Consider the following 13,457-nt stretch of genomic DNA (forward strand, 5'->3'; position numbering starts at 1 on the left):
CAGTGAGCAACGTACTAACTACATACTAACTATTTACAATGATCACGAGATATTTAAGTAGCAACCCGGATTGGAAAGCCACATGAGCCAATCTAAGTTCTTCATTTTTAATCTATTGGAAATCCACTCGAAGGCCATTACTTGAATCTCGTTTAGTGCAACCGGACCATTCCAACATTTAGCATTAATACCTTGTTGTTTCTAAATTTCCATATAAGATATGCACATACATATTCTATAACTTGAAAAACTACCAAGTTCCTACCATCTAAACAATCTTTCCCAAATATACTTACAAAAGATGATAGAATGATCAATCAATTCTAAGTCGTCATCACATAGGGGGCATCGAATACTATCAAGGTCGATACCCCTTTTGTCAAGTTCAACCCGATCCGGTAACCCTTTTTTTAATGTCCTCCACATAAAGATTTCAAATTTTTTAAGGACAAAATAGTTTTGGACGGTGGGATGATTTGATGTAACATTACCTAGTAGCTTTTTGTCAATAACCAAAGAAAGGCTTTTGACCTCGAACCTCCCATGTGTACTTAACGACTAGCTCCACTTGTCTTCGTTGTTGTTGTCGAAAGAAACAGTAGCTAGTAGCTCTTGAACTTGCTCGAGCTCTCCTCTTGTACGACCTGACGGGTCCCTTGACCAATCCCACGTAAAAACTAGACCCGAACCATATTTTAAGACACGATCCTTGAATGTTGCATCTTTGTTGCGTTCTAACCTGTAGAGTCTTGGGAACAAAATAGATAATTTGCCCCCGCCACTCCATTGTTCACTCCAAAAAGTTGTTGAACCGCCATCACTTAAGGACTTCCCGAAAAAAATTCTTGAACGGAACTTGAAGATCTTCCAAAGTAGTACCTGTTGAAACAATATTGCGCCAAGTGCCTAATGTTGGTTGATGAGTAGACTCACTTTCCAACATTAAGCCCCCACATAGACCATGAATACTATGAATTACCTTGACCCAAATGGAATTGGTTTCGGTTTTGAACCTCCACCACCACTTCCCTAATAAGGCTAGGTTTTTTGCACGTAATGAACCATTGTTTAACCCCCCATTCCTGAAAGTATTGATGACACTTTCCCATTTTACCCACGAAATTTTGTTGTTTGATCCGACCCACCCACCCCACCCCCCCCCCCCCCCCAAAAAATCTTCTCACACTCTCGAGAATTTTAATCACACAAGGCGGAGTGCGAAAGAGCGAGAATTAGTACAATGGGAAACTATTAAGAACTGATTTGATGAGAACTAATCTTCCTCCAAATGACAACGAACACATTTTCCAACCCGAAAGATGCTTTTTAAACTTATCAATAACCGCACTCCAATCATTGAATTTGTTTCATTTTTGACTCGATTTGTAGACCAAGATATGTACAAGGGAATGTACCAACTTGGCACCCCAAGTAATTTGCAATAAGATTTACTTCCGCCCCATCTACACCGATACCAAACACACTACTTTTCTGGAAATTTACTTTTAATCACGACGCAATTTCAAAACATTTTAGCAAGTTTCCAAGGTTATTAACATTCACCTGACTCCATTCACCGAAAATATTGTATCGTCCGCATATTTTAGGTGAGAAACCAAGATTTTATCAACCCCTACTTCGACCCCTTTGAACATCCCTTTTTCCGTGGCGACTTTTGTAAGAATGTTCAAAGCATCGGCCACTAAAATAAATAAGAAAGGCGATAATGGATCCCCTTGTCTTACCCCTCTACCTAGTGAGAACTCCCGAGTTGGTGATCCATTAATTAGTATGGAAATTGAGGCTGAAGTGAGACAACTTAAGATCCATTTTCTCCATTTGTCACCAAATCCCATACATTTCATGACTTCTAATAAAAATCTCCAAATAATGCTATCAAAGGCTTTCTCAAAGTCAACCTTGAATATAATTTCTTTTCTATGAATCGTTTTCAAGAAGTCAATTGTTTCGTTCGCGATTACAACCCCATCGAGGATATATCGCATGATAAGTGATGAAACATGAATAGGAACTTCGAAATCAACAGGTTTAATTCACACAAAGGCAGAATTAGTGAATCAAACCATTCTAGTAAATATTGTGCTTTTTGGGATTAATTTAGTCAAATCACAACAATGGATTGTGTGATTAGATTAACACCTAGAGCTATTATTCACCCCTTGAGTGATTTGGGTTGAGAGAGAATCAGATAAGGCTACCAGATCTGAGTGATGTGTGTGTAATGATAGGCTTAACCTAAAATGAAGAACATAACACTTATATACCATTGTTGTTGAGTCAACCATGTGAGTCAGCCATCACTCGTACGAGTGGGCTGCCTCAGCTGTACGGGTGACCACTCACTCGTGTATGTATACTCAGATTAGATTTGTGACTCAGCTCCGCTCAACCGTGCATATGAGCTTGTCAGCCATACGAGTGAGACTTCACTCGTACGTCTAACAGAGTCTAATTATGTCAGACATCCTTATCGCGTTCATGCAGTACCTGTAACCACATATAAACACAGATAGGATAATAACGAGCGATCATGGTAGCCCATAAACTGAAGTACTGTTCACAAACGTAAGCTACATGTCTAGGGACTTACAGAAAATGCATCAACAACTCCCCCTAGGACCTAGAACATCGATTACAATAAAGTTAATGTTCGTGAAATACATAAAAGTCCAAAAGTAACATCAGTTTAACATCAATTACATATCCAGATTCTTTCTCTCGTATAAATACATCATCAAAAACAAAATACAAACTAACAATACAATATCCGATAGGATTCAGTTAGCCTGAGCTTGGTTTGAGCTTTGAGCATCACTTTCTCTGTTGAGTTATGCATAGTAGACATCGATCACACGTTGATATCTCAAAGCTTCCTCCTTTTTATCATCTCTGAACGTAATGTGATGGCGGTGAAGTGTCTCCACATCAAATCTCGACAAGTTTCTCAGCCACATAGGATCTAGAATCCGCACATTGTCAAATTGTATACTTCCATCTTCTTTCTCAATTGCAGTCAGGATCACTACTTCTTCCGACAATTCATCATAGAACCATCATCTGAGATTTTTACATATATCCGTGGGTAAGGGCATCAACAGAGATTGTTTCATGTACTTGGCTGGACGGAACTTAACAACGCGAACAGGTCCACCTTTTGAATTTAACTTTGTTGGGTGTATGGAAAACCTAGCGGCAGTTGACTTAAAGATATCCCATTTCCCTGTCTTGTACTCATATATGAGTTTTCTCTGAAACAACCTGGAAAGGTCACTATCTTCAGATTTCAACATCTTCAGCTTCGCAAGTTGCATGATCTTAAAGTAAGGTAGAGTTTTGAAGTGACTCGGTCTTGCCATATAATCAACTCCTCCTTTCCTCCTGATCGCAAAACAATTGATCTCCTTGAAGTAACCCCAGCTCAAAATTTTACCCTTGAAATACTTCTTTGTTCTCTTTCCCTTTTCATAGAAACTGACAAAATTTGGCTCGAGTTCTGGCTTATTCATCTGATCAGGGGTAACAACGTTCTGTTTCCACCAACTCTGACGGATCTCGTCTTCTTCAACGTTTTTGTTAACTTTAACCCTATCACGTTCGAACCACTTATTATTCTCATTCCATACCTCAGCTTTAGCTTGCTTGGCTCGGAGTTTCTTCTTCTTCAGCTCAGTCTCTTTTCTTTCTTTCTCAATGAGCAGTTTCTCATGTCGGATTCTCTTATTCCTTTCCATTAACACATCAACTTCCTTGATTTGCTCCTTGTATACCTTCCTCGCCTCTTCTAATTCATTCAACCTCTTTATTTTCACCTCACTACTCAAATTGAAAAAGTCACTTAAAGTATTGAGTGACGGATTCGAGTAGGGCTCGAGCGAAGGCATAACAATGTCAACTTCTTCTTTTTCTTCATCTTCATTCTCATATTCTGTCACCAATTCATCTTCGGATTCAACAATCACATCCTCTTTCACATTATCCTTACTAACAGAATCTTCACTATTTTCATCCGTACACAAATTATCAAAATCACTTAAGTCAATATTTTGGATTGATTCGGGAGGGACATACGCAGCTGGCTCTTCTTGTGGAGCATTGACTTCAGCTTCAACTGTCTCTGCATCCTCTGTATCATTTTCACTGTCGTATGCCAGAGCAGCAAGCTGTTCAACTGAGAAATCACTTGGAGTGAACTTCCCCCTTTTCTGCATCATTAAAAACGTTTGAATAATTCATATAATATTCAGCAGTAAAGAACTCACCATATTCATTAAAGCTTCGAATAGGTATCACTAACGGTATTTCAAAAGAGGGTCCTCCAGTTTCAGCATCTTCTTCATCATCTTTCTCATCATCACCACCCAAATCAGAGGAATATTCTTCTCATATATCCTTAATCAACCTTGTTTTACCAGAGGTAAGTAATTCGATTTATTGTTCATCTCTTTCAACTTCTCCTTGTTCTCACTCTTAATCGCCAATATCTTCTTCTTCAACTTCTCCGTCCTACCCTTCTGACAATTCATTCGATTCCATTATCTCTTGTTTTCTTCCACTAACGACTCAATCTTTGCTTCACTGATCTTCTTCTCCTCAGTGGCTTGATTCTCTAGATTGGTTATTTTTGTGATCAAAGACAACAGTAGATTTTGTTGTGTCTTGAATTCGGATGACGTGACCTGAGGTGTTGTGGTGGCGGGTCTTGGTGAGGTAACAGCGGCTCTACCATCCTTCATGAAACCGGAAGGTTGTCTTTAAGCTTGTTGTTTAGAACCTCCCTGAGATGACCTCTGAGATGAGTCATAATTGTGTTTAGTTCTCTTCTCCTTCTTCTTGTGTTGTTCGGAAGTCATTTCTTCTTTCCTTTTCCTCTTTCTTTGGATCAAACTAACATCCTCCTCAGTTGCTTCATCATTTTCACCATCATTAACATCAACATTATCATCATTTCCTCTTTGAGCTTCACCAGTTGCTCTTTGAGTATCACCTCCACCTTCCTCCTCATCAGTAACTTCATAGTTAGAGTCGGAATCATCATTTCTCCAAGCATTACCAGCTGGACATCGATAATTCTCCTTGATGAGATGGCAAACAAGCTTTCTTTTAAAATCAGGTTTTAAACCCTCGTTTCTTGTTTCCTCCATTCTCCGAAAAGTAATCGGATTCATTGGTTTAAGGTGAATTATATCCTCTTCAAGCTTTGGTAAATCTGGTGCAGCGTCATTTATAATCATTTGAAGAAAACGAGCATAGATAAGATATCTCTGAGTAGAACTGAAAAGATTCGCTTTTAAGTAGTAGAAGACGAATCCTGAGAAATCGTATGGAGCCCTTAGGACAAGTGCCACAAACATACTCTGCACTTTCTCGTTCAACTTATCAAACCCAGCTTTGCGTCCACTCAAGCAATGCATGATCACATGAACAAGATATCGAAACTGTGGAGGCAGAATTATCTTCATCAGTTCAGACTTACCAGCAATGTAGCCAGAATAGGCACATCTCTTAAAGCATTCGTGAATTCTCTCACGATTGATTGTCATGTGGGAGCAGTTCTCATCGTCAAAACCTAAAATCTTCCTTATCACAGTATTAGAGACAATGATCTCATGCCCTTGAACGGTACTGACTATCTTAGTCTCATCTTCCGATACATCAAGTGCCGCATTTCTCCAGAATTCTCTTTGATGACTGTAGTAAGCCGTGCAATGAGTAGAAATAGCAGTATGTATCCTTGATCTCTGAAGAAAAGCTACAATCTCCTTAAAATGATCACCCCTCTCGAGAGTAGTGTTATAGAGAGCGACTTGCTCCCCCTGAGCAGGTGGGTTAACGGGATTAACTTGAGGATTTACTTGCTCCCCCAGAGCTTATTGGTTAACAACTGGAATATTGACTTGTTGTTCTGCCATTGATGATTTCTTAACAAATTGAAATAGCAACAAAAATGTTAGAAATACAACCCACATATCATAAAACATCAAAGCATTTGCATCAAAGTGTCATAAACTTGTTAATAGGACAAACCGTGTGAGTGATACTGTCACACGTGCGGCTGAGGGATCAGACGTGCGAGTAACATAGTCACTCGTGCCACTATTGACACGTTTGAGCAGTAATATGGTTTCAGACAAGGTACACGATTGAGGCAAAAGCGAGTGAGTCTGAAATGACCCGTCCTAATCCATCCGGACGAAGTCCATATCGATTATAAATGATTCCCAACAGTTGATTACATTGCGAGGTACTTGACCTCTATATGATACATTTTACAAATATTGCATTCGTTTTGAAAAGACAATCTTTCATTACATCTGAAGTTGACAGACATGCATACCATTTCAATATATATCCAACTATAATTGACTTAATAATGATCTTGATAAACTCAACGACTCGAATGCAACGTCTTTTGAAATATGTCATGAATGACTCCAAGTAATATCTTTAAAATGATCAAATGCACAGCGGAAGATTTCTTTCGTACCTGACAATAAACATGCTTTCAAGTGTCAACCAAAGGGTTGGTGAGTTCATTAGTTTAGCATAAATAATCATTTCATAATTTTAATAGACCACGAGATTTCATATTTCCATTTCTCATAAACATACGTCCCATGCATAGAGACAAAAATATCATTCATATGGATTGAACACCTGGTAACCGACATTCACAATATGCATATAAGAATATCCCCATCATTCCGGGATCCTCCTTCGGACATGATATAAATTTCGAAGTACTAAAGCATCCGGTACTTTGGATGGGGCTTGTTGGGCCCGATAGATCTATCTTTAGAGTTCGCGTCAATTAGGGTGTCTGTTCCCTAATTCTTAGATTACCAGACTTAATAAAAAGGGTATATTCGATTTTGATCAATCAACCATATAATGTAGTTTCAATTACTTGTGTCTATTTCGTAAAACAGTTATAAAAACAGCGCATGTATTCTCAGTCCTAAAAATATATATTGCAAAAGCATTTAAAAAGGGATTAATGAAACTCACGCATATAAATATTGTAAAACAGTTAATAAAACATTTGCATGTATTCTCAGCCCAAAAATGTAATGAGTAAAAAGGGATTCAAATGAACTCACAATACTGTATTTTGTAGTAAAAATACATATGTCGACATTGAGCAAGTGTAGGGTTGGCCTCGGATTCACGAACCTATATCAGTTATATATATTAAAACATGTAATAATATTCAAACAAGTTTATCTACTAATATTAATATACTTGTTATCTTAATAATTTATATGTTATTTTATTAAGTAGTTTAATTATAATTATTTTATATATTTTGAATAATTAATTTATATTTAGATGTCAGATTCTTATTAAAGTACTTTAATTAAAATATATATAATGTATTAAAATTTATATATATGTTTATATTAAAATATATTTATATATTATATCTAACTTAAATAATAATAACATTTTGTTTTTAAAACAATAGTATGTAATATTAATATAGTCATGATATATGTAGTAAATATATTTTTATATAAATATCTTTTGTTTAAAATAATAATAATAATAAATATATTAAAGTATTGCTAAAAGTATTAATAATTTAATAGTGATAAAACTAGTCATTTTATTTATAGTACTAGTAATAATGATCATAATAATATATTAAAAATAATGATAATAATGATACTTATAATAATAATAATAATAATAATAATAATAATAATAATAATAATAATAATAATAATAATAATAATAATAATAATAATAATAATAATAATAATAATAATAATGATAATAATAATAATCATAATATTTCTAATACTTAGTAATAATATTACTAACAATACTAATACTTAATAATAATAATAATAATAATAATAATAATAATAATAATAATAATAATAATAATAATAATAATAATAATAATAATAATAATAATAATAATAATAATAATAATAATAATAATAATAATAATAATAATAATAATAATTAGAAAACTATCTCATAAAGAATTCCAAAAAAAATATTGTTGCTTACGCTCAGGCTCGGACTCGAACTCGCGACCTCTCGCTTAAACACCAACACCTTAAACCATTTCGCTGTTATTACTTTTCTGGTTTAATTTAAATACAAAATATGTTTAACCCATACAACTCGTTTTTCCCATTTTCTCCTCCTTTTTCTAAATCATCATCGTGTATTATACATCACCATGATATTCAAGCTTCGTCATCATCATCATTGATCAAATCATCATCTTCTATAATAATATTAATACCTCCTCATCACCTTTGTTTATTTTCTTAATCATACCGTTTTACATCCTTCGTTCATAGTTAAAATATATAGGAAACAGTTTGCTGTAAAACGGTTTGGAAATGTTTCGTCCCAAAATAAAGACTTGTGACATTAGGCCCAAAACAAAAAAAGAGTCCAGTAACATAATTCTTTTGGGACGTTTAACATAATTTATTTGCACGTGGGATTTAGGAGACATTTAGTGATCTATCACCTTTATCTAGTGTACACGTATCATCATATTCTGCTTTGCCCGAACAGTTAATAAGCAGAAAGAGATAACATAGCAGCAATCAATGGTTTTTCGCTGGATTTTGTGCAGTAAAAAAATATATAATCGAAGGATAGTAGTACACCGTGAGTGGTTGCGGGTTCGTGAAAGTGTTGGTTGTCCAAGGTTTGAAGCTGAGACAGAAAGAGACCGAACAAGTGGGTTATTAATGGAGTAAAACAGAAAACAGTAGGCCTAGCAGTGATTGCAAAACAGTATAGTCATGGTGATGATGATCGAAGAAAGAAAAAGAAAACAAAAAAATATATATATATATATTTGTAGCCGTAGTGGGTAATTGATGGTGGTTGTCATGGTGGTTGTTTTCAGGTGGTGTTGATAGTGATCAAGGTGTTAAATGGCGGTCATGATGAAGTGAGGGAGGTGGTTGATGGTACAGTCAAAACAGAAAAGAAAAATATGGTGGCGATTGGTGGTTTGAAATCGAAGGATAGCTGTAACAATAGCAATAATTAGAACGTGGGCTGCAGTAGCAGCTTTGAGTTGTTGATGTAGCTAACCAGGAAATTGAAATGAAACATGAGAGGGAGAGAAGTGAGAGAAATAGGTGGTGATTGTGACGATCGTTTACATCGGACATCAGGTGGTTTGGTTTGGTGGGTTGTCGATGGTAATGAAGTGGTTGTCCAAAGGAATTCAAGGTGGTGACGGTTTAGTTGGTGGTAACCGTTGATGAAGGCCGAAAATGATGTTGATGTGTGATGGTGGTTGCCGGTGATTCATGAGGGTGGTGACGGTTAGGTTGGTTTGGTGGTTGTGGTTTGATCGAAGAAGGTGGAAAATGGTGTACAAGTGTGGTGGTAATGGTTGAGCATATGTGCTCATGAACTATCTCCTGATTGCATAAATATACATATATACTTAGAGATATAGATAGATTTAAATATAATAATAATAAAAATAATAATAATAATAATAATAATAATAATAATAATAATAATAATAATAATAATAATAATAATAATAATAATAATAATAAATTAAATCAAATATTAAAAACGTATGCAATGACTTCATGGGCTGCCGACACTTTAAAAGGGAAATATTTCGTACCCCGTTGTTACTCAGTGGCGAATTAAAAATTCTCAGAAAAATCCCAAATTTTTAGATTAAATGTCTTTATTTATTTAGGTCCTTATGGTATAAAATTTAGTCATTAATTTAATAAAAAGTACATCAACTGTCCCTCTCATTTATGAGTAAAATATAAAAACTGTTAAAATTAAATAATTAGATCCTAAATACATTTGGTAAGCCTAAAATTTATAGAACTCAATTTCAGATCAATGTTTATTTTAAAATAATATATGTTTGAATTTAACTCGCTTAACTAACTATCGAATGATGAACGAGTACTACCACCGCTTACTAAATGAATTCGAAACCAAATATGGATATTCAATATACTTTATATATATATAGATTTATAATAAAAATGTATTTCTAATAATTAAGTTGTATATTATTTCCAATAATATTTCAAATTAAATTATATATACCCATTTAAATATATATGTATCTATTTACAATTAGTTGTTCGTGAATCGTCGGGAATAGTCGAAGGCCAAGTGTATACATGCACACAATACAAAGTTTTTGATATTTCAATATTACAGACTTTGCTTATCGTGTCGAACTTATATGAAGATTAAAGTTTAAATTTGGTCGGAAATTTCCGGGTCACTACAGTACCTACCCGTTAAAGAAATTTCGTCCCGAAATTTGAGTGAGGTGGTCATGACTAACAAAAAAAATATTTTCATGACAATAATGAGTTGATAAATTGAGTTTTATCATCATTGAGTAATATGGATAAAAAAATAATTCAATTATTCGAAGAGTGCGAATGAAGCTATCGCAAAAGAGTGAAATGAGTAAATGCAGATTCGTCTTAACCGGTGACGTAGTCACGGTTGAATTCCGGAATTTCAGGGGATATAAAGGAAATCTTCGAAATCTAAAAGATTTGATTCTTCAACGAATAAGGAAATTAAGATCTCTATAATTAAATGCGGTCATCTGTCTCGATTGCTTTGTCTGGTATTTCCACTATAAATGAATTTCTTCCGTTCCATTATTTTCCACCACTCCCATTTTCTAGACTTTAATTCATTCTTCCAGATCATCAGTCAATATGCTTCTTTTAGTTTTAATTCTGGATATATTCCTGACTTTCGTATCGATCATTCTCCTTTTTCATCTACCACCGGAGGAATCTGTTTACTTCTATTTTGCCCTTGGAGTTATAATGTTTTTAATTCTCCCATGTCTTTATATTGCTATTCGCATAGACATACATGGTTTATGATCTTTCTTGTTTGCTGCAATTTATACTCCAATTTGTATTTCGAGGCTCCATGTTTTTGTTTTCTCCCCGACCTGAAGTAAAGCGATTAAGACGTCTCGAATTCGTACGTATAAAATTTTGAATGAACATAACTTAATGTTCTAAGCGGAAAGGAAAGATAATAGCAAGGTTTAATTTGTTAAATTTCCAGAAGTTACGTAAAAGACAGAACCATCAAGAAAATACTTTCTTGATATGTTTAGAGGTTAAGTAGAATGAAAGAATAGTGTAACATGGCACATAATGATGGTACTGTGAATCATCACATTCCATTAGAAACTCAGCATGACTTACTGTAATATAATCACGTTGATCAAGTGTCATTATGTTATACTAACTCATGCATCAGTTCCCAACATTACTTCAATAACATTCATATTTTAAGCTCGAAAGTTTACAGAATATAGAAACTAACAGTTTCTATATGATGTAATACTGATAGCACGAAGAGATTAATGATTTCAGATAAGAATAGTTATAAAAATATCTCCAGACATATGGAGAATATTTATAATGAAAGATACGATAATATCTCAGAATATCTAAGATCAGAGGATGATAGAAACTATTGTCTGCAAGGGTTTAGAGTAAGGAGCAAGATATTCACTAAAGACTTTTTAGCAAACATTGAGTCATTTGGATTCTTTGAAGTCAAACTTATTCTTTGCGACTTGTCCACGGCTTTCTTCATAGTTTCGCATAATCTGCTTTTCGATACTAATTTTTTTTATTGAATGTTTCCAATATAATGATACACAGGAAGCACGAAGAGGTATATAATTTTGGACGAGAATATTTATGAAAATATTCTTAGAAATATCGAAGATATTGATGATGATATTTTGAAATTTCTAAGTTCGATGGTTGATGGAGAAAGATTTTCCGCAAGATTTTAACTTGAGTACCGAGCAAGATATTCGTTGAAGGTTTCATCGGACACAGAATTACCTGGATTCTTTGAATATATGGTATGGTCCTTGTATTTGTCCTTGGTCTCTTCGTGGTTAGCTCAATCCGTTTTCCAGTTCCAACTTTTCTGAGCTTTTCCAACATACTATTCTTTATCATCAAACTTTCGATGATTATGGTCGTTTACGGTTGTCTATGGTTTCTGCTGCTTCATTCAGCTTTTTCAACATTCAGAGTATTGATTTGTGACTAAGTGCTTTTCAGAATTCCAGAAGGAGAGAACATAATTCTAAGAGATAAATGTCATACATATAACTGTTGATGTAGATATGCTGTGAGTTTTCAAAGTACTGATTGCTAATTCCCGGTAATTGGTATGGCAGTTCTCGTTAGAAGATGCGGATGAGTATATGATAGGGTTTCAATGAATAAATATAATGATTTGTCAGAGAGATTTAAGCCAAGAAGTAACGAGGTTGCTGGTATGTCTGCTGGTAATATGGTGGAATATAAAAGAATTCTCCGGTATCAAAAGGGTAATCGTATATATCAGGATTATAGTAAGGCTACTTCGAATGAAAAGTCGAAGTTGACTTGCTGGAGCTGTGACAAAATTGGCTACCTTGAAAAGGGATCGCAAAAATTATTTTTGCTAATAAATGCCAAAGGATCTGATGCGGCTACGTGTTAAACTTTTACTCAGTTGCCGAGAGTTTCTCAGGTGCATAACTATATGCATAAATCTTTCCTTCCGTAGATGAAGTGCGGTTGGTTCTTCTTCTCGATTGAGGTGTTTTCAAGAATCATGAAAGGTTTGAACGCTGATTGTAATCGTCAAGATACAAATGAAGTTTAAGATGAAATCAAGTGGCAAGCTTGAAGAATTGTTAAGTTTCATATGTTATAGTCAATATTTTAATTCATTTTAATTGTCCAATGTTGGTAGTCCACAGTTGATAGTCCACATTTAACAATCCAATAATTCATATATAGCATAATATATAATATTCGAATTAATTAATACGTATCGTGACCCGTATACGTCTCAGACTCGATCACAACTCAAAGTATATATATTATTGTAGAATCAACCTCAACCCTGTATAGAGAACTCGATCATTACTGCATATAGAGTGTCTATGGTGATTCCAAATAATATATATAGATGCGTCGATATGATATGTCAAAACCTTGAATACGTGTCCCGATATTTAAAGTGCGTAAAATAAATAACAGAAATTAAATAACGATAAATAAAGTGCGTAAAGTAAATAACAGAAATTAAATAACAATAAAATAAATTGCGATAATTAAACTGCGATAAATAAAATGTAATACGGAATTAACAGTTAGTGATGTCGTAGCGTGGGGTTACGAAATATACTATATTTTTAATACGGAATGCTACAAAATTTAACAAGTTTTAATTAAATATTTACAAAATGGATATACCAAAACCTTGCTACAACACAATAGGCAGTGTACCTAGTCGCGGAGTAGTATAGTTTTTAGTAAGTTCGGTTCGTTCCACAGGGAGACGGGCTTATGAAACACTTATTTTTATATAATTATATTTGTACAAAAATATATAAATATATATATAATAATATA

General features: G+C 34.3%; 1 protein-coding gene across 1 annotated transcript; it reads right to left on the minus strand.

Annotated features, from left to right (window-relative positions):
- Positions 1-558: 558 nt before the first annotated feature.
- LOC139875889 (uncharacterized) lies at positions 559-1,865 on the minus strand. Its single transcript, XM_071863183.1, has 3 exons — positions 1,564-1,865; positions 980-1,082; positions 559-879 (listed from the first exon to the last, which is right to left on the minus strand). The coding sequence occupies exons 1-3, from the start codon at positions 1,863-1,865 to the stop codon at positions 559-561; spliced, it is 726 nt and encodes a 241-aa protein (XP_071719284.1).
- Positions 1,866-13,457: the final 11,592 nt, after the last annotated feature.

The sequence above is a fragment of the Rutidosis leptorrhynchoides genome, chromosome 11 (assembly GCF_046630445.1).
Source record: "Rutidosis leptorrhynchoides isolate AG116_Rl617_1_P2 chromosome 11, CSIRO_AGI_Rlap_v1, whole genome shotgun sequence".
In the NCBI taxonomy this organism is placed as follows: Eukaryota; Viridiplantae; Streptophyta; class Magnoliopsida; order Asterales; family Asteraceae; genus Rutidosis; species Rutidosis leptorrhynchoides.

Bases quoted from the DNA above. Each gene is read 5' to 3' on its own strand.
- LOC139875889 (XM_071863183.1), bottom strand. From the start codon at position 1,865: ATGAAATGTATGGGATTTGGTGACAAATGGAGAAAATGGATCTTAAGT. The intron at 1,083-1,563 runs GTGAATGTTAAT...CAATACTTTCAG, and splicing joins TTTTCGGTGAATGGAGTCAG to GAATGGGGGGTTAAACAATG. The intron at 880-979 runs GTAATTCATAGT...TTGTTTCAACAG, and splicing joins CCAATTCCATTTGGGTCAAG to GTACTACTTTGGAAGATCTT.